Source organism: Micromesistius poutassou (genome assembly GCF_964030765.1).
Source record: "Micromesistius poutassou genome assembly, chromosome: 9".
In the NCBI taxonomy this organism is placed as follows: Eukaryota; Metazoa; Chordata; class Actinopteri; order Gadiformes; family Gadidae; genus Micromesistius; species Micromesistius poutassou.
The window spans coordinates 3,018,492-3,039,978 of record NC_140279.1 but is presented as its reverse complement, the minus strand read 5'-3'; the positions used below and the strand labels follow the sequence as shown (position 1 = coordinate 3,039,978).

The 21,487-nt window shown below is 41.8% G+C and overlaps 4 protein-coding genes across 6 annotated transcripts; 2 read left to right on the top strand and 2 right to left on the bottom strand.

Annotated features, from left to right (window-relative positions):
- Nucleotides 1-78: 78 nt before the first annotated feature.
- On the bottom strand, nt 79-8,761 carry hdgfl2 (HDGF like 2). 2 transcript variants are annotated; one of them, XM_084473401.1, is made up of 16 exons: nt 8,541-8,761; nt 7,947-8,023; nt 7,404-7,545; nt 6,980-7,216; nt 6,406-6,531; nt 6,162-6,233; nt 5,887-6,067; nt 5,532-5,628; nt 4,912-5,200; nt 4,295-4,422; nt 4,118-4,185; nt 3,910-3,980; nt 3,685-3,786; nt 3,014-3,170; nt 2,776-2,899; nt 79-1,256 (listed from the first exon to the last, which is right to left on the bottom strand). In XM_084473401.1, exons 1-16 carry the CDS (start codon nt 8,610-8,612, stop codon nt 1,157-1,159), a joined length of 2,043 nt encoding a protein of 680 aa, XP_084329527.1. In that variant the 5' UTR covers nt 8,613-8,761; the 3' UTR covers nt 79-1,156. The 2 variants fall into 2 exon arrangements, with proteins under 2 accessions (XP_084329527.1, XP_084329528.1); XM_084473402.1 differs by having other exon boundaries at nt 5,532-5,625.
- Nucleotides 8,762-9,229: 468 nt separating this feature from the next.
- On the bottom strand, nt 9,230-11,861 carry fam32a (family with sequence similarity 32 member A). The gene is made up of 4 exons (XM_084473097.1): nt 11,734-11,861; nt 10,829-10,976; nt 9,769-9,822; nt 9,230-9,659 (listed from the first exon to the last, which is right to left on the bottom strand). The coding sequence occupies exons 1-4, from the start codon at nt 11,808-11,810 to the stop codon at nt 9,591-9,593; spliced, it is 348 nt and encodes a 115-aa protein (XP_084329223.1). The 5' UTR covers nt 11,811-11,861; the 3' UTR covers nt 9,230-9,590.
- Nucleotides 11,862-12,573: 712 nt separating this feature from the next.
- Nucleotides 12,574-13,880, top strand: mrpl54 (mitochondrial ribosomal protein L54). The gene is made up of 3 exons (XM_084472686.1): nt 12,574-12,763; nt 13,187-13,343; nt 13,599-13,880. The coding sequence occupies exons 1-3, from the start codon at nt 12,637-12,639 to the stop codon at nt 13,729-13,731; spliced, it is 417 nt and encodes a 138-aa protein (XP_084328812.1). The 5' UTR covers nt 12,574-12,636; the 3' UTR covers nt 13,732-13,880.
- A 229-nt stretch (nt 13,881-14,109) lies between these two features.
- malt2 (MALT paracaspase 2) lies at nt 14,110-21,452 on the top strand. 2 transcript variants are annotated; one of them, XM_084473010.1, is made up of 17 exons: nt 14,110-14,257; nt 15,207-15,361; nt 15,532-15,698; nt 15,850-15,980; nt 16,650-16,806; nt 16,977-17,164; nt 17,472-17,568; nt 17,649-17,693; nt 17,787-17,828; nt 18,052-18,255; nt 18,523-18,700; nt 18,822-18,896; nt 19,037-19,164; nt 19,494-19,643; nt 19,882-20,042; nt 20,391-20,528; nt 20,870-21,452. In XM_084473010.1, the coding sequence occupies exons 2-17, from the start codon at nt 15,225-15,227 to the stop codon at nt 21,326-21,328; spliced, it is 2,457 nt and encodes an 818-aa protein (XP_084329136.1). In that variant the 5' UTR covers nt 14,110-14,257; nt 15,207-15,224; the 3' UTR covers nt 21,329-21,452. The 2 variants fall into 2 exon arrangements, with proteins under 2 accessions (XP_084329136.1, XP_084329135.1); XM_084473009.1 differs by having other exon boundaries at nt 15,142-15,361.
- Nucleotides 21,453-21,487: the final 35 nt, after the last annotated feature.

Genomic DNA, 21,487 nt, shown 5'->3' with positions numbered 1-21,487 from the left:
TAAACTATATTGTTTTTGAAGAAGAGCTATATTAACTATTAAAAAAAACACATTAAAAAAATAAAGTTGGAACCAATGTCATGCTGAGAGTTTTATTCAAGTCTCAACTAAATGATACAAATGTTTACCAATTTACATAGCACTAAAAACACTTCAGCTTTATGCGTATCACAGGTAAATGCCAAAATAGGATGCAGCTACATGGGATAAGAGTGTCTTTTCACAAATTGCGAATAAGGTTAAGGTTATTATGTACACAGGTATCCCATATATTATGCAAATTACAGACACCAAGGGAAGTCACAGGTGTGTATTTCCACAGCATTCATTGGTTAGGTCAAAAATATATACGCAAATATCTGAAAACATGGTTATAAAAAAGAAGGTGGACAACAGTTGGAAATTTGTGGATATGACTCATCAATTAATTAATATTTCTGACTGCATTAACAAGAAGCAATAGCAGATAATTAAAAAAGTGTAGAGAATAACAGACTCACAGATATAAATGTATCACTCTCAATGTTCCAAATACACATTAAACAATAAGTCTTTGAGTGATACTGTTGACTTTATAAAAATGGCATCAATGTCAATGGTTGTCTAGAAGCAGACAATCCTATATACCAAACTAAGACAAAGTCAACGTTAGCCAATTCCACACACACACACACACACACACACACACACACACACACACACACACACACACACACACACACACACACACACACACACACACACACACACACACACACACACACACACACACACACACACACACACACACACACACACACACACAGGGTGGGAGAAAAAGCAAGCAAACATGAAACAGGAAGAGTAATGATCTGGGACGGGCTGCGTGTTGTAGAAAGTAAATAAAAATTTTGCACAACTGCCACAAAATTTTTACACCCTAGTGAGCATTTGTCTTTGCTGTGGTGAACAACGAACCTAGGTGTGAGAGCAGGAGAACCTTCTATTCGTTTACATATTTACGTACAAAAATGTCCCCAGACGTCAAGAGCAGCTCGACGGGTAGGAAATGCTGGGGCATGTGTTACAATGCGATGTTGGCCAAGGGAACCTAGTGACGTCAAACTAAAAAAAGGCTACAATCTTTAAGCACTTGGTCCATGGGAGCCTTCCTTCTTCAGCTCTCCACAGCAGACGCTTCTGTCTCTGCAGGTACTACAGGGTCCGACTCATCGTGTGCGTTCAACTCTTGCTCCATGGGGCTGTCGGGGCTGGACCTTACAAAAAGTTAACAACCACAGATACATTTCAATGACCGATAAATATCCTAGATACACATTCGTTGTGTAAGCCAGTTTGCCGCTGATCTTAGTCCAGGGTAAATTTATAAAAGCAGCATTATGCGGACCATATAGGACAGGTATGTTGAAAAAAAACCGCCATCCTGCATTTGAGATTTCCTACTTATTTTCATCATAGGAACCTAGATCAAGATTTTGTATGCAGCGAAATACCAATACAAAACCCGAAAGATAAGCGTTTGTTGTCATTTTGCAGCTACAATCCAATAGAATAGCCTATACTCAAGGTAATCATCATGGATATGAACATTTGCAATTCATTGACATTGCAATACATATATTAAAATATGTAATATAAGAAAGAAAAAGGTGATTTCTTGTATTCAATTAAAGGTCCCATGGCATGAAATTTTCACTTTATGAGGTTTTCTAACATTAATATGAGTTCCCCTAGCCTGCCTATGGTCCCCCAGTAGCTAAAGATTGTGTTAGGTGTAAAACGAGCAGTAGGTATCTTGCTCCGCCTTTGAAAAAATGAATGCTCAAACGCAAGGATTTGGGATCTGGCCCCATATGTCGTCATATGGGGCTAGGTTACCTCCCCTTTCTCTGCTTGGCCCGCCCAGAGAATTTGGCCCGCCAATGAGACAATGAGCTAGGACCGTGCGAGTGCCACATGTGTGTGTGTGAATATACACACATTGTAACGCAAGTGTTCTTTGTTATTTGGATAACCGTTATGCTGTTGGTGTTATGGCGCATAACACGCAACACAATAATGCAAGCTTGCATAAAGCTCCCATTTGGTGAAAAGACTAGACTGCGTCGGGTTCTCTGAGGTTTCTGGTATGCCCGCTACCGTGGCAGTGGGGCTCCGGCGGGAGACAACCCCGGGCAACAATCCCTTTGTCCTCCATTGAGGTTCAGTCTGTACTTAATATTGACGTGGAAGTGGAAGAACCAGAGGTGTCTGAGAACCCGACGCAGTCGTTTGAGATTCATAATATCATCCGGAGGCGCAAACAGCTTTTGACCATGATAATATATATTATATTATACATATATTATATAGATATCTAAATATAATATGATATTATTTAGATGTAGAGCTCCCGGACTCCCACCGGAGCACTCGGAGTGTTCAGTGTTCCACTGTAAACACTAGCGCATGGTACCGTGGCCGCAAGCTGCTCAGGGCCACACCCCCACCTTGACCTGCCTCTAAAAATGGCACGTTTGTGGAGAGCTCATTGTGGGACTGGCTCGTAGTGGCTGTAACTCTGCACCAAGGCTGAATTTCTTGAACGTCTTCAAGTACTGTATTAGGGGCCCACTAACACCTATATTAAAGCATCCATAAAATAGCATGCCATGGGACCTTTAAAAGTGAATTCAATGCACAACGTGTAAACAAAAGTGTGATTGATCTGTTCATGTCATCGGTATATGGCCTTCGTATAAGGAACATTGGTTCTGATATGAAACTGGAAGGTACCGTTTGGGGCTGGATGCCGTGTGCTGGTCATTCTCCTCCTGGCCGATGGACTTTGGTTTCTCCTCCTCAACATCCTCCTCCTGCTGCTGCTTTTGTTCAGATTCCCCATTCATTGGAGCAGAGTCTACAAGAAAAGACACATTTGGATTGCCTAATGTATGAAATTGGTTTTGTTTGACTGCAAGGTTACCAAATTGTGAAGGTTTACTGAACAAATGTTTTCAAACGAAACCCGTACCTGTGTTTTGTGAGCCTTTTCCATTATCCTGTGACTCCTTGTCATCTGACTTAGGTTTGGTAGGCATATCTCCCTTCACCACGAACCGGAGTTTTAATTTGTTGTAGACCTCACTGGCCTTTTCCATTACTGCATTGCTTGCTTTGTAACGGCGGATCTATTCATTCAACAGACAGATTAATATGAATAAAGACAATTATTTCGATAGTGACCAAAAGCTCCCCACACAACAATTAAGACTAATGACCAGGTGTTAAAAAAACAAAACATGAATTACTCAAATCAATCTTTGCAGCATTTCTTTATCCATGTACTTCAAGGATATTATTGTTTAAGAAAACTCACACAATAACGAAAACTTGACAAAAGTAACAAATTAGTTTGTTTTAGTCTCTCAATTTTCTTTTGTGGATGGTTGTTAATCGGTCAAGTGAATACATTTTTGGTTAAATTATGTTTTGTTGAGTTTCTAATATAGAACAGTGATAAAAAAAATAATAGTTTTAATAATAAACGAGGAAACTCCTTTTAAAACACAATTACAACCAAACAAAATTGAAAAAATTAAAAAATTGTAAACTTGTGGTTACATACATAATAATCCAGAAACCTTACGGATAATAGTGAGCCACGGTTGTAGGGATTTTGAGATGAGGTCAAACATGACCTACCTTTTTAAGTGTTGCAATAACATCAGCGTTCTTATGCAGGATTTGGCTGGTGACTGGCACCGCTTCAAGCTCTACCAAGGCCTGTAGACACCGCTCTATGTCCTACAAATGACAGGACATTAAACAACATACATTTGAATAACTACTTAAGTAATAGCTTGATTCTAAATGGCTAGGCACATCGTTTTTCCACACTCTGTAAAAAGGGCAAGAGGTTTTGCTTACTGGGTTGTCAACTTTGAGTGCAAACTTGATATCTGTGTGCAGTTTCTGTAGCTTTTCTTCTGGTGTTGCCTCTGTAAATGCACATGATAAACAAGCCATTGCACAAACAGTTTATTTATTTCAAGAATATACATTGAAAGACATCCTAAAGACCGCAGCCTCTGGAAGTTACAGTTGCCATTTTGCGAGGCCCAGGTTTCAAACATACCTTTTTTCTTCTCTACTTTCTTCTCTGGCGGCCTCTCTGGTTTGCGTCTGGGTTTTTCAGGCTTGGCTCTGGGTTAAGAGGGAACTTTGGTGACTTTTGTGCATTCATCTTTAACGGTGATAACCCTAATGGAGGTATTGGAGACGATGGAGTTTGCCTGCCACAAGTTGTACTCACCTTGCCCTGGACTTCTCTTCTGACCTCTGAGGTTTCTTCTCCTTTTGCTCCTTCTCTTTCCTCTCTTTGCCATCCTTCTTCGCTTTTGACTTCTTCTGGCTTTCTGACCGCTTGGCAGACTTTTTCACCTGGGTTGTGAAAGGAGAACAGTTTAACAGCAACACCACATCAAAAGATACCGTTGGCTACAAAACCTGTAACTCTGTGGTTCCGTTCACAGAATGAGCACAGATCGATGGGTGATTAAATGTTGCAGAAGGGCAGAGATCTCTGGCATTTAAATGTCAAAGGAGCAAAGAACCGGCACCTACTTTAATTAGAGCAACAACTACAATCCCAACCATCTAACCAACCAACTACTACCAACTACTATTTATATAATGTCAAAGACGGCAATTCAAAAACATCACATTGACATACTTTAAATCGATTTCAATAACAACTTAAATTTGCAAACCAGAATATGGCATCTTTTATTATGTTTGCCACACACTGCCATGTTTCATAAAGAATGCTGGGCGTTCATCTCTGTGCGACCTCATCTATCATTAAAGCGACGGCCACATCGTACATATCTCATACACAAATGTACGAGGGGGGGGAGGGGGGGGTCGTACCTCTGCAGGCCCGGGCGAGTCCGAGTCGGAGGGCGCCGGGATGGGAGGCGGCGGGGGCTTCTTGGACTTCTTCAGCGGGCTGTCGTCCACGCCCTCGTCCGAGCTGCTGCCGCCGCTGTCGCTCGCCTTCTTGCTCTTCTCCTTCTTCCGCTGCTCGTCCTCCTCCTTCTCCCGCTCGCGGAGCCGGCGGAGCTCCTCGGCCTCCTCCTTCTTCCGGCGCTCGTCCAGCTCCCGCCGACGCTCCTCGTCCCGCTTCTTCCACTCGCTGATGCGGTCCGGCTCGCTATCGCTGTGCAGAGGAGCGGAGAGGAGGCACCGGAAACAATTATACAGGGGACGGCCTCGGGAGCATCAGGAACGGTAAGTGATAATAACCCATTCAGTTTAGTCGAGCGCGTACATTAAAACAAAAACATCGCAACAGTCAACCAGTCAACAATGTCCAATGTCCCACTGATTGGAAGAATCGATTGGCTCATAAACCTCTTTAAAGATTGCGGCCCCCTGAATAGGTCAGAGAGCGTGGGGAGAGTGGATATAATGCTCTCTGTTGTGCTTCTGTATCAAGGCTACTTGATACAGTGGCAAAAAACAGCCAGAGACACACATCTCTGCCTCACCTGTCGCTGTCGTCAGACGATGTAGCCGCTCGCTTTGCTGGCGTGGGTTTGGCTTTGGGCTTCCTGGCCCGGGGCTTAGCTGGGGGCTTCTCTGCTGCTGAGCACCAGGGGAAACACAGAAAGGTTTGAACTCAAAACCACACATTGAAGTTTCTTACATATTCTATTCTGTTCGCACCATGTTGTTAATGTGGTGCTGGTGCTGGTAAGCTTTTCACATTCTCGCACTTACATGAGTACAAGACATAGAGCTTCGACAAATGATATGCACATTGACCTTTGGATTAATTACAATCTTGCCCAACGATGTATGTACAGATGGCTGTGTCTCTCCATAATACCCCTGAATCCTGACCTTTCTTGCGGCTCTGGGGTCCCTTCCGCGGGGGAGGGTCGGAGTCTGAGTCAGACTTGGAGCCAGACTGGGACTCCGACCCAGACACGGCAGGCCGGGGCTTGTCATCCTCCGACTCGCTGTTAACCTCCTTCTTCTCTGACTGAGACCCTGAGTCTGAGTCTGAGTTAGATGATGCCTTCTGCAGCATCCCGGAGACAATGGAGATGGGCAGGGGGTAAGTACACAACACTATTATGAAACCAAACTGTCCTCAAGGCCTGTGAAAAGCTCACCTTCTTTTTCCCTCGACCAGGAGCAGCTTTCTTTCCTACCCGTCCAGCCGTTTTCTTTTCTGGTGTAAAATCCTACAGAGCATGCATACTGGGTCAAAACTCACAAAGAAAACTAGACAGTATAACTATTTAAGTACACATAAATACTGTGTGTGTGTGTGTGTGTGTGTGTGTGTGTGTGTGTGTGTGTGTGTGTGTGTGTGTGTGTGTGTGTGTGTGTGTGTGTGTGTGTGTGTGTGTTCACCTGGTCACTGTTCTTGCCCGATTCGGAGTCTGAAGGGGAGGGCTCTGGCTCCGAGGGGGATCCACTCTCCTCGGCAACATCCCGGTCGCTGGACGAACCCCGGGCCTTTTTTGGAGGTGGGGGGCGCTGAAGGGGGAGACACCAACCAAGGGGTGAGATAAAACATTTTCAAGGGTTGTGTTCAAATCGTACCACTGTCGGTTGAACTTTATTATCTAAATTAAATTAAATTATTATTAAATTATCTAATAAATATCATAAAATCATTTACAAATAACCAGATATGATACACTTCCCTACTGTGTAACAAGTGTAATTTAAAAAAATGTAAATTCTCCAATGCATGTAGACCATATTCTACAGAACCCTTTAATACACATTATTTGTTCAAACTATATATAGTTGGTTATACCTTGGAGGATATAAATGGTTAAAGATGTGATGATTTGGGCACTGCCACTACCAGTTAATATAATATTCTCTACTTTTGAAATATTATATTAAAAATATTTCTAGTTTCTCCGATGCTAATGAGGATTTGAGGACCCCTGAACCTAATGGATCCCACAATTACCTTAGTGGCAGGAGGCTTTCTCTTCACAGGAGCTGCCCTCCCCCTGTCTTCACTTCCAGAGTCAGAGTCGACCTCGCTCCCTGACTCCACTTTCTGGGGGACCGCCGCTTCTCTATCATCATCGTCATCGTCTTCCTCATCGCTTCCTCCTCCTCCTCCTCCTCCTCCTCCACCTCCACCTCCTCCTCCTCCACCTCCACCTCCATCGTTGCCTTCACTGTCAGACGAGCTAGCTGGCTGCAAAGGAACAAATCATGTGGATGAGATGAAAAGAGAAAAGCATTTGATTACTCTGGCATTCTCTCTGAGCCTTTATCATTGTTATCTTTTATTTATACGGTTATACTACCCCAATTACCGGAGCCATCCGAGTGCAATTACACATTCATTTACATGTAAAATGTAGGATTTCTGATTGACTTACTGCAGGTGGGGCACTGTAAGAGGCATGTGGATTGTTCTGGATTTCCCATAAGCCTTCATTGAATCCTTTCCTTTTATTGGGCTTCCCATAGCGCTCTTTGCACTTTTCATAGGCAAAAAGATCCTTCGCTGCAAGGAAGGCACTATGCAACAATGAAGGAAAAGATCATTGAGATTAATTGATGATTGCACAAGAGCATGTGCTTATAATTATGGAAGACAGAGTTATTAAATCAGACCTGCAGGACAAGTGAAGACTATAGCAGCTCATTAAGTTGACATTATATACTGTATTTATTTACTTGGTATTGTATTCACCACACAAAATGTTCATGTTGTGATGTATCTAGGATCAAATAATTACAGGGAGATTGAAGTTGAATTGAGTTATTCAACATTAAGTCATAAAAGTGCATACCAGTTATATAAAAGTACCCTCCATGATTATAAGGATAGATTCTTACATATCATTAATGAACACCATCAAGTAGTATGCAATATAAAGTTGATCATTGTAACTGGTTAGTGATCATGCTGTACTTACGTTTCATGTGTACCAAAGAAGAATATGGGAATTTTATTTGGTGGAGGTTTCACTGCCCCATCTGCCACATCTTCAATCTGTGAACATTCAAGAATTAGACAACACGGATATAATTCTTAATTGGCTTTGGTCTTCGCGGTCTTAGCTGCATCCTACTTACTATTCATATTCAATATATTTTAAGTAGTGGGGCCATCCCAATCACAACAACTCCATCACAGACAAGTAAACTATGTTTTATGTATAGTGGACCAACGATAAATACAGATAAAATATTACCTTAAACGTGACATTTGTCATATGAATGCACATGAATGCACAAGCGACCCTTCATATCCAAAGTAATATTAGCTTGCAAATGCACATTTCTGTTTAGATAAGGCCAAGTGCATCTTCTCCAAATAAGGGTAATGACACGTATAGTTCTTAAACAAAGTGCAACATATTATCACTTAATTGACGAGGGTCATGTTGCGGTATACATGGCAGACATTCCCAGGAATACTCATAGAACCTTCTCCAGCGTCCCAAGCACAAGAGCTTCATCGTCCGCCCACCCCTTCACCACCCCGGGTTGCTGCTGTACTTGCTTACCCTGGCTGGCCAATGGGGGTACCCCTTCATTTTAGCGAAGACCAGATCTCCGGGTTGGAAATTATGTGGCATCCTCTTATTCCTCTTTGCAGCCTTTAAAAGGTTGGATATTTATATGCGTTTCTGTGTCTTTCTGGATTGATGTTTTCAGGCCAACACGAAACCTGTAAACGATGATGTTAGCTTACAAGCTAACGCTACGCTGTACGGACGTTACCGCGAGATGTACTAGCAGCCGCGTGAACACAGCGGTGAAGATTTAGCTTTTCCGGTAAACTGTGACCTTGGTCTTCAAAATAAATGGCCCCCCCAAAAAAATAATTCACGGTTAATGGTTTTGTTATCGGGTAGGTTTGATTTCTCCCGTTTGGTTTCAAAGCATACCAATATAACACCATAAGTTCAGAGGCAACTAATGACATTAAATTGCAGCAACATCGTTCTAGTTTGTAACGGTACTCCATATATGGAAACTCTAATTGTCAAATTAAGTTAACTAAATTATGCACGTTATTTGCATTAATCCAGTATATATGTAACCAGTATAGCATATTTAATACCAGTATCTAGAGTTAAACATAAGCAGTTTTGAAGCTAAAGCCATATGGTATTTGTAACCAGATAGTAATAAATGGTCATTATTTTGAGCAAGATTGAAGGCTACTCAGTTCAATAAATTGTTTGCCATGTACATAAACACAAAGAATTTATTTGAAGAAAATACCTTTCACTTGCTTAATGCATCATCTCATGGACGTTGTCATTTATTGAACCATCATTATGCACATATAATTATTAATACAGCAACTTAATGAAAACATTGTTTATCAAACTTTTTGTCTAAACTTTTATTTATATTGAGGATTTGCACAACCTGGCAAACCAAGAGGTCTTACTTTTCGTTTGACAAATTTGACCCCAGAAAACACATATCAACTAGACATTGAAACAACAGTAAATACCATTAAAAGGCAAACAACAGTTTAAAAAAAAAAAAGAAGAAAGCCAAATTGGAATTTCAAAATAAAAGTCAACAACCGCTGCTCCTTTTCATTTGGTCCAGCTGACTTTTGGGATATCATAATGCTCAGTCAAATTGTCCAGATGGCGATTAAAATCCTGAAAGAGAGAAAAGAAACAGCTATAAATGTTTTTCCATTTTGTTTGAACCATTATTACAAAATAACAATGTTATTATTGAAAGATGGCAGGAGTATTCCAGACTCACCTCAACTCGATGTTTATGTGTTTTGCATGCCTTGTTCAGAATCCTTTCCATTTGCTGAAAATATAATTTAGGGAAAAAAGGTTAAAAGGTAGGCTTCAGAAGAACTATGAATGCCTGTGCATTTTGTAATATTCCTCACCCCCATTCATACTTCAATATTTTCTATCTATGCATGAAAAATAATAACAAAAGTATTCAAGAAAGTAATAAGTGAGATTACAATTGGTGTCAGACTTGGCGATATTTTTCCTACTCTTTGATCATTAAAAAGGCAGTGTAAGCGATAATTATTTGTTAGAATAAATGTTAAATAGCTCTATATTTAGACAGCCAGTGTCGGAGTGTTCGGCCAGTATCATGGGTCTATCAGACCCTCCGTTCTGCAGTAAACACCGAACACATTTTATGGTATCCCGCTCCCGTGTCATCCAATCAGGAGAGAGAACTCCACCAATAGGAGGTCCTCTCTTCACAGGCAGGCAGTAGGAATTCACTGTTGACGGACAATCACGGAACAAGCGAAGCTACCTATTCAAGCACCGCCCAGGAACGGCTTAGAATAACAAACCCACCAAATTAAAATAAACTGAAAGAAAATAAGGAGAAGAAAAGTGGCAGGAAAAAGAGACAGGTGTCTTGCAAGACCCGCGTGCATGTGGTGACGTCAGGAGGAGAGAGGGGAGTGCTAACTTCAAAAAACCGACAGGAAGTTAGCCAAAAGACCACATCGCCTACAGTTCCTTTAACGCACTCTTTAATGGACTTAACGAGTCATGTATTCATCTAGTGCTCTTACAATCTGCAGATCTTTTGATAGTTTAAAATGTGCTTACATCACTATAGTTGGTCATTGCATTTGTAAAATGCATGCATCTCTGTTGCATCACATGACTGACCCTTTTAAAACTTACAAAAACTGTTTCATGATTGTTATTTGTATATTATATTCACCCGTAAGTTTAAGTTCATCCAAAATATTAACAATAATAATTGTTGCCAATAACATCAGAATTTTAAAGCTTTAATAATATGCCCAGCAAATCCTGAATCTACCACATACCCTTTTCTCTTGAGTCTTATCGAAGGCCATTTGAGCTGGTGTCCTCTTGTCAACGTATCCTTTCTGGGTCTCCCCCCCTTCGTCATACTGATTAGTCAAAATCTGCTCCTCCAGGCGTTTTTTCTTTTCTTTATCCTTCTTCTTCTTCCTGGAAAACAGAGCTATGGTTATTAAGACAGTTATTAAGACCAGCTCCCACTCTTGATCCCTCGTGATGAATACTAGTGGTAGATTCAAAACATTGATCAGGAATCAAATAGTCCCACAGTTTACACTGGTAAAATTAGCTTTATAGAACTGACTGTTTTTGAACAATACTAAATGTAAAGTTATACAATCGGTAATGTGTCTATATTGATCATCACGTATGTCCGAGAAGCTGTTTTCTCTATTTGAAATGACAATTGTCTGATCCCTCCCTGGAAATTTCTAGATGGAGGTCTGGAGGACAACGTCTGGTAGGCCTCCTTACGCAGCCGCATTTTCAGGGGTAACAACCTTTGACAATTCAGGGCATGGATGGTTAGTTTAAGGGACTACCGTCATATTTGCCCTGAGAACCATGTCATAGTATCGAGTAACGTTCTGATGCCAATGCATACTGGACGACCGCGACATGGATGTTTATGAGCGCAGTTCTTCAAGCATGGCACACTCCCATGGATAACTCCGACGATACGTTTGTTTCCGACATTGTTGTACTAGAGTTAGCTCAAATCAATACTTTAATTGTTCGTTTGGCTAAATAAATATTACGCGGACAACGTATACTGACTTTAAACAGGATGAAGCTTAGCATTAACGTTACCTCCGCGGAGCTAGCTAGCATCACAGGATAGACAAACTCTAACTATTAAGCAATTCTCTTTTGAAATACATGTGGCTGTAAACGAAATGTTGCTTACTTTTTCCCTTTAGAAATATCTCCCAACCCTTTCAATTTCAGGGATCCTTTCTGAACGGCGGCGTATTCATCAGACATTGTTGGAGAAGCTTTAGCCAGGCCACCACTTTTCTTCTGCTTTGTTTTTATGACTATGTCAAAATTGGCGATAGTCGCCCTCTATCGGATATGAGCACAACCAACACAGGACATGTTAATGTTGTGACGAGCCTGAGAGGGGATCATGCATTGCAGCGTTATCCTGGTCTAGTACAATGCCATATCCGGTCTCCGTTCCTATTAGCTATGTACGGCGGTTGACAGTCCCTTGAGCGAGAAGATTAAGAAAATGACAATAATGGCAACAATAAAGGAGAATAAATATAGTGTTTTGGGGACTAGTTTTACAAAGGAATATCCGAACATATAAGGAATCGGATGAAACGGATATCACTCTATTGAAAGTCCCTCCCTCTCGTTCGCCCCGCAACACTTCTAACTAAAAGTCCCGCCCTCTATCTTGCCAATAACGCAGATTTCCAGCATACCGTACCAAGCGTTCTGTAGGGAGACGAGAACGCCTGGGAACGAGGTTATGTTGTGAGTTAGATTGTCGTACACTGTGCAGAGGTACCCCATGGCAGATTGCACATGTTTGGGATGTGATCAAATAAAAAGTTAAACAAATCCGATTTGTATAGTTCGAATGCAACCATAGACTGTAAAAAGTATGGACGTAGCGTCTGTGACATGGTTCACTGACGCACTCCGTTGTGGAGTGCGGAGTGCGTCTCCCGTCCAGCAGGTGGCGGTCATGATAATGACAACAATGTTCACACTCACAAAAAAGAATAGACCGGAAGCAAAAAAGAATGAATGTCAAACAAATGCATGGTGTCCTCCTGTGTTTTTAAATACGCTTAAAATGTCGGGGTACAGTTTGTTCAGGACCGCTTTGTTAATTAAGTGTATTCCAACCCACCTAAAAACGGGGCTTTGTAGTAATAATGTTGTTCACCGAATCCCTGTCTGCGGTTATGCGAAAAAAGTTGGTAAGAAATTACATATATGCATGCCTTTACCTGTTACGAATGTACAGGGATTTTACAATGTACTTCAATTAGATAATGTGCAGTGATAACACATGTCTCATACATGTTCACCTGAACACCGATGATGTACAGCGACGGATTGATTCATAATTGTCCAGAGTCAATCAAATTAGCCTGCAAGTCGTGATTTCCGTGAAATGTAGTTTTTAGGCTATATTGTTTTATGCTTTAGACATCTATATAAAATTACGGGATATCAACGACATGCAATACCACCTGGGATTCTTGGACTAACCAAACTGCATCTCACTGTGATGTATTACTTTGTAATCTGCTTACAGTAAACCATTAGAATAGACCAAAACTGTATTTCCATGTCATGTGTCATTGATTCAGGTTAATGCATTGTACCTCTCCTTCCAGCGGCCAAAGGGAAAGGCAAAGGCATGGTGAAAGAGGAACAGAAAGGTCCTGAAGTGTGTAAGGATACTGAAAGGCTCACAACACATGCTGTTGGTGTCAACATCTTTAAGCAGGGAGAAGACCCTAAGCTGAAGTCTCCTGAGGAATACCCAGAGTGGTAATTGAACATTTCTGTTAAGCCATTTTCCCATTTGACTGTTGACTACAAATCCAAAGGCATGTCTCAATACCACACAGCAAATCACTGCTTGGCCCAGTATTTACTTTGTATTTAGGAAACTGGGTTGTTCCCCAAGAGATACACATTATCTCAACACCAATATAATTTGCAGACGATTTGAAGTGTACTGTATACATGTGATGTGACATGTTTTATGCGCCTCATATATATATATTTCTTTGTCTGTCATAGGTTATACCAGATAAAACTTGGACCAGTGACGAATTTGCACGATCGGGAACCAGACAGTTGGGAATATTGGAAACGTCTGAGAAAAGAAAGCATTTTGCGCCATAACAGATTGCATAAAGGGAAGAAGTTATAGGTTTCTCTCCTGTGACTTATACCTTGTAATTGTTTTCTTTTAGACTTCAGAAGATGCACATTTCACTAATCTTTCAAACCAAGTAGAATTTGGATACAATTACTTTCTTTGTTATTTTGTACAATTTTTTTCTGTTTTGCAGCCTCTTTCCCCCCCCCCCCCCCCCCCCCCCCCCCCCCTCTCATACATAATTATGTATTGGACATAAGATACGAAACGTTTGATTGACTTATTAAAAATGAACTTCTGTGACTGCTACTCCAATTTTGTGACTGAAAACCTGTGTGTGGGACATGCGTCCGCTGTGGGTTGGTGGTTATGTACTATGTGCAGAAATCCTGTTAGGTAGGGCAAAAAGTAGATGCAAATAAACACGCGTAGATGATCGGCATGGCATATTTGAGGAAACGAAACGAAATGAGAAGTGCTATGCCTAAGGCAATGTCCCACCAGAGTAGCATGAAGTAAACATTAACTTTTGCTTTTGTGTGAAACTGGACCAGGACCGATATTACTGGCGAACTTGGTGAGTTAAATTGTCTTTATTGACAGAATAGCATTGTCGGGATAGTGTGTATTACAGATATGCTCTTAATTGTTTTAAACGGTAAAAGTAAGTACAACCCTCCCCCGTTGTCAAATGTACTTTCTCTTTCAACTATGTAGCACTTTCTTTTTAATGCGACCGGGCTAAATGCCTCGGGCTAAAGTCTACTGAAATAAATTCCGCAGATGGACTCGTCTGGTTGCATAATTAATGTCAGCATGTAGTACTTATGCGTATGCTCGGAGTACGATAACATATTTAGCCCTACTTGTCACTCAATTATAAGCCTGCCAATTTATTTAATTAACGCCCAACGTAGTTTCTTATGAGGTAATCTCTGGAATTACCTGGTGTCAATATTAACCGCATAGGGCTAGTCTACTTACAATTGCAAAAAAATAAATGAAATAAATTCATACTTCCGTCTCCTCTGACGTCAGGTACAAGACATGTGCTGCAGGTGCAGACATTTAGCCTAGCAATGCATTTGCTAATTGCAACCTAGGGTTACGGTCAGACCCTGTCAGTGTTGAGAATGAGCTGGGATTGGAACAGCTAATCAGTATCAGTAATGAATATACTCATTCATGATGTAAAATAATACTTAATAGCCTACACAAAATAAATAACTTAATTTCGATAAGTTTGTCATGCTCAAGGAGGTTTCACATGTAGTCTGATGAATGTCTCATATCCATGGGGATTATCTATAAATAAAACTGCTTTCAAGCAACACTTGCCTTCTTGTACCACTACCACTAAGTGAGCTCGCACGATGGTCAACCATTTCCACACTTTCAACAACAAGTGACATGAGTTGCAACAATGTGTCTACTGTTGCATGTCGTCACTGTCAATCAAAGGATGAAGAGCGCCACTGGTACCCAAGAGCCTCTGACTCATACAGAGATTCATCACTTTGGCGAAGGGATTGAGTGGAAGAGAGATGGGAGACTGGAGCAGAAACCTGGGGACTCTAAGTGAAGATGCTCTCAGCAGGCTGGGTGAGATGTTGGACAACTCCACTCGTGGATGGAGACAACTGGCAAACATTGTAAATGAGCATCCTCAAATCCGCTGCAGGTAAAGAATAATATAATATAAGTACTTCTAATATTTGAATTATAACGTAATATTATGTTAATATTATAAACCTAATCAAATCATTTTTTATTTATCATATGAATCCCCATGTCTTGTTTGATTTGAATGTAGTAAACAGGATTTATGCAATTATTTTCTGTGGTCCGCAGTGAGAATGAGCTGACAAGCTGCTCAGTACAGGTACTGAGCCCGACTGGTAGCCCAGCTCGCTACCTCCTGGCCAGGCTGGCCGACCGCTCCTGTTCCCTGGCCTTCCTGCTTGGCTGTCTGAAGAAGATGGACAACCAGCATGCAGTCCAGTACCTGACTGCCACGGGTACACAGCCGTCTATTCATTGATTCAGTCTTTTTTGTCATATCAAAAGTGGATGGGAGGATGGAAGCGGTGTATATAAAAGCCAACCACAAAGTAGCTTCACAAATTCGTGACAAGGGTGTGTGTGTGTGTGTGTGTGTGTGTATTGCAGTGATGGAACACATTCATATCACCGTCCAGCCTCAGTCTCAGCAGGCTTTAGAGGGAGGCAGGGTGGTCCTCACCTGTAGGGCAGCTGGACCAGCAGGCCTCAGCTACCAGTGGTTCAGAGGAAAAGAGCAGGTCAGTGCTCCGTTTTTTGTTAAAAATCTCCCTGTAATCCCATACTCCAGTCTCAGCATACAAAGGGGATGGTGTGGGTGTTTATTTAAAGACCAGGCAAGGATACAATCATACAGAGCTAACAATATGGCCTCAACTGTGATTTATTACTTGTTTGTGTATTACTTGTTTTTTACCTTTATTTAAGCATCTTTAATAATCTTTAAGATACAAAATTCTTGTGCCATCGCCAAGGTAGGCAGCAGCAGTCAATAACATAAGACAACCATCAACATTTAATTACAGAAAACAACTAAATAACATCCGGGGCTCTCGAGATTAAACTATTGATATGGATACAAACTCAGACTGCAGGGTGCTGGTGCCTGAGGTGAACTTTATAAGGGAAATACCACAACATTGATTAATGAACTAACAAGGGCCAGGTGGGAATGATTAATAGTGTGGAGATGTGGATCTCTGTGCCACTTGCACAACCTGCATTTAACATAACTTGCATTGTACTTTAATAAAATCATAAATTCAAGGTCAGCTGTAACAAATGAAAAATATCTATATGTTTAAAAAAGGGATTAGCTTCTTTGTGCAGCAGGGTAATATCCTGCCATTCTATGATCTTGTTGGGACCTGAATAATGCTAAATCGAATGCATTCCATGGTGTGTTTTAGATATTGGGGGGGACTGGGAGTGCAGTGGACCTGGTCCTCTGTCCCCTGGGCCCAGTCCACCAGGGCCACTATATCTGTAGAGTGAACCATGGAGACAACTGCACCTTCTCACAGTGGGCTCACATTCAATTGGGTCGCTCTGAATTTTCAAGTCCAGGTATGTTTAATAAACGGCTCTTCTCTTCTCAATTTGACGCTAGTCTCTCTCTTCACTTCACTATTCTTTCTTCTACCCTAGACTCCCACCTATACTTTACATAGTCATTGACTATGATTTCACTCTCAAAAGATTTCACTCTCTGACTGTTGTGACTGTTATTCTGCCAGGCTGCAGTAGTACTCTTTTCCCGGGGTCGAAGAGCGGTCTGTGTATCACCCGTCAGCCCCAGTCCCAGACCGTGACCGAGGGGGACTCTCTGTTCCTGGAGTGCCTTGCGGAGGCCAACCCCCCGGCCCAGTTTCACTGGTACCATAATATGAATGCCATGGAGCAGCAGAAGGGCAGTGTGCTCAGGGTGGGTTGTTTTTGAAAGGCTGGTCTAAACGCTTGAATGCTTTCTAAGCAGCAGGGAGGGGTGGAGGAAGTTAACGAACCACCCTACTTGCAGGGTACCCTACTTGTTTTTGATTTGCTGGTTGGCTGCCTTTGGTTGTACAAACCAAACTACTAAGTAGGGGAAGATAATAGTACATTTTGGTTATTTTGTATAATCTATGGTTGATATATATAACCTATTTATAACTGAAATGGTATTTCAAGGGCTACCTTAATATCTTCTTCTAAAGCTGTATTTTAGCATCTAAGCTATAATGTTTCAACAGATCCCTGCAGTGACCACAACACATAGAGGTCAATACAGCTGCAAAGTGTACAACCTATTCCATGAGACGTGGAGCAACCCAGTCCAAATTCACATCGGTAACAATTATATTACTATCAAAGTTTGCCTTTAATAGGTAATCCAATGTGACACATGTTAATATGTTTCCATTTCATAGGACCAAGCTTTGTGACTGATGGCTCCTGGACAGAAGTTGACGCAGGTAATCTTTTCTTTCTACTTCCTCATTTTGGTACTAATTGTTTTGTAGCATCGGTGTAGCAATGGCAGTGTGTCTACTTTATATTCCCTGCAGTGCCCCACACCAGACCTATTAGGCCCAAAGACCGTTTATATGGTGAGTATGCAGACAAGTCTTACCAGTATACATATACAGTTTAATCTGTAAGTCTATCAAATCAGCTATAGGGTTTGCATGGTTCTGTCAAGGTTACAATATGCTGCAAGGGATCATTTGGTTTTGGTTGGACCTCAATGGTGCTCTTCAAAATACCCATATGTCTTATCATCCACCACGCATGGTGATGTAACGACTCCTTCCCCTGTTGTCCTCACCACAGCCACAGACAAAGTTGCTCTCTTGATTGGCAACATGAACTACACTCACCACACCCAGCTCTCTGCACCCATGGCCGATGTTCATGAATTGGCCAACCTGCTCAGGCAACTAGACTTCAAGGTGGTGTCCCTGCTGGACCTCAACTGGCAGGAGATGAACAGTGCAGTTACAGAATTCCTCTTGCTGCTTGACAAGGGAGTCTACGGTCAGTCTGTCAGCCGTTAGGGGGAAATGTCTTGTGGGTAAAATTCATGGGTCAAAGTCCAAGCCAACGTTTTCTTTATCAAAGGTGACTTGAATTCTTTGAATTTGGATACATCAGACAAAGATGATTTAACCCAGTGCCTCAAATACTGGGCCTCAAACACCTTTGCTGCTTGCTACACTATTTTGCAGTTCTGGCCCATTCCACTGAAATTCAACTTAAAAAACTTTAACTTTAACATTTTCCCTTCTATCTGCCTGTTTGCAGGCCTGCTGTACTTTGCCGGCCATGGTTATGAGAACTATGGCAACAGCTTCATGGTTCCCATCGACGCCCCAGCGTCGTATACCTCTGATCACTGTCTGTGTGTGCAGAGTGTCCTTCACAGGATGCAAGAGAGAGAGACCGGACTTAATGTCTTTCTGTTGGATATGTGTCGCAAAAGGTAAAAGGAAGGCTAGGGCTTTGAGTTATAGTTGATTTAGTTTCTGCATTTACTTTGAAAATGTATTTAAGTTTGTGATGGGAGAAAATACTTACTGACTTTGTGTTCTTTCTCTGCTTAGAAATCCAAATGATGATGTGATCCCACATTCTGGGCCGTTAAAGGTGACGGCAAATATAGTGTTTGGCTATGCTACGTAAGTTTCTTGATGCTATTTTTTTTGTATAATTTTATAGTTTAGAAGAATTTCAACCATAACGACTAATAACAATCTATATACATCATATGACTGTGTCTCCCAGGGCCTCTCTCTCACACTTGGCTGTTGATATTTAGGTGTGTCGATGCAGAAGCATACGAAGTGAAGAAAGACGACCTCAATAACGGCATCTTCATAAATTTCCTCAAGCTGCGTCTCTGTGAAGACGAGAAGGTCACTGTGATGCTAGACAGAGTGGCAGAAGGTATCATGACATTCAAAAAACAATTTGCAACTATCCTAGTGCTCCAGTTATATTCACTAATTATTTATTCATACAACCAACACTTTTTATCCAAAGTGACTGGATATTCTGTATGTGTAGTTTTGGCGGGTCATTCATGAGCAGATAAGGGTTAGGCATCTTGCTCGGGGATCCCTACCTAGTCGACTGAAGACATTAGGGTTCAAACCCTGAATATCTGAGCTGAGAGAACACCCTAACATGCAAACCGCTCCATCCTGTACCCCCCACCAGAACATCCTGTCTGACTGTCCTGCTTGTGCCTACGTGTGCTCACTAACCTCCGCTAGATATGGGTCGGTGTGAACTGATGCGAGGAATACAGGCCCTGGAGCTCCGGAGTAACCTCTCAGAGCGCCGTGCTCTCACAGACCGCATCCAAAGCACGGAGAGCTCCACAGACCACTCGGCACGCAACCTCCAGTGGGCCATCGCACATGGTACGCTATGTGAACACAGAGATATTCTGGTCTTTTTCAATGCAGATAGATATAGGTAGGATATCTCAGTAACAAAACAAGAAAACAAGGCGTAACTCCACCTGTTGCGGATCTTGGTTTCCAGCCCAGGCTCTGTGCTGTCTCCCCCCAGGAGTTCTGCTATAACATAGACTGCTGGATCAATGAATCAGAAATGTGTGATTCAGGATTTCATGTCATGTCTCTGCACTCTATATAGTTCTGCCAAAAAGTCGCAAGCTGCACTTTGAGTGTGGAGTCCAGGTACAGATTGGCTTTGCTGCAGAGTTCTCCAACATCATGATCATCTACACACGGATCTTGGAGAAACCTAAGGAAATTGTGTCCTGTTCTGCTGAGCTCATTGATTTCCCAGACGAGGTTTGTTCATATTTCATACCGACTAGAATTGAGAGTTCTAAAGGTTCTGCATATATTTATGACGTTGTGTCCTGGTGCTGTTATCACTTAAATTGCAAATTAAAGAGGTGTAACCACTCTTAAAGTAAATTTAAATCATTGCAATAGATTGATGTTTATATATAACCATGCTATATAAAAGCCTAGTAGTTGCGATGTATCGCACTTTTAGCCGGATTGCTTATTTTGCAGTGCTCTATGAAATACAGAGCATAAATGTGATAACCTTGATAAAGGGGTTGATTGTGATATTGTGATATAGTGCAATTTGAAATGATCATATGTCTTCACACAAAACCTTCATGGCAGGGTGTGGACCTTGATCTAAAGAAGAGTAATCAGGAGAGTATCTTGGAAGCCGGAAGTTTACTTCCAATCATGGAAAGTCTGCCTTCAGCGCAAAGCCCAGGCCTGTACACACGACTGAAGAGCTTACAGAGACTCAAGGTCAGAGGAGATCCGCCATGAATAGGGCATATTCTACTTTCAGACAATGAATGAATGAAAATCGACATGAGAAGTGCAATTTGTTAAGTTTCAGAGGCATGTAAGCAGACAGGGTCTGGATGGGGTAGTAGTGGCTATGGGGTATTGACTCCCGGCTGACAGGTTCCGGGTTCGATTCCCAATGTCCACAGCCTATGCGGGCCTCCTTGAGCAAGATGCCTTACTCCTACTTGCTTCTTAATGACATTTAAGTTGCTTTGGATAAAAGCCTTTCCTAAAAGGTGTAAATGGCGTACGGATGTGCATGTTATCAACATTTTTGCTTCATTTCGTCCTCATAGAAAGAGCTCACGTTTACCGTGTGTCTTCATTACCGCTACTCAAACATGGACGAGGAGGTCCAGGAAATGCAAAGCGTCACGGTGGGCAAACCACTGGTGTCCAAACTGAACCTCCACGAACCTCGCCTGCCTCGCTCCGCCTCTGCAGACTTTCACTCTTTCAACGCGCCAGAGACTTCCATGTATGCAGAGGAATTTGGGCCAGACTTTCCAGCCTCGGAGACGTCTTCTATCGGCTCAGCGTCAACCACCTGGTCCTATTATTCACAGGCGACCAGGGAGCAGCCGAGGTCATACTCCCCAGCCACTCAAAGAGTCAATATACCAGAGGAGAATGCTATTGCTGAGCTGATGGAGTGCTCCCCACAACCTCTTATCGCCAGTAAAAGCTTGACCCAAAGTCACATAACTCAAGAGACGTGCAGCTTTAGCGATAAAAACAACTTCCATACTTATTAAGAGGAACCAATTCATGGTTATCAAGAGCTGGATTGGATACTTGCATACAACTTGTGTATTTATTGTTATGAGGGTCGTTTTGAGGTGCAGGTCAGAATAAAATCGAAATATAAATGTTTAATTGGCATTAAAAGCTAACTACTGTCTAGCTTTGTTTTC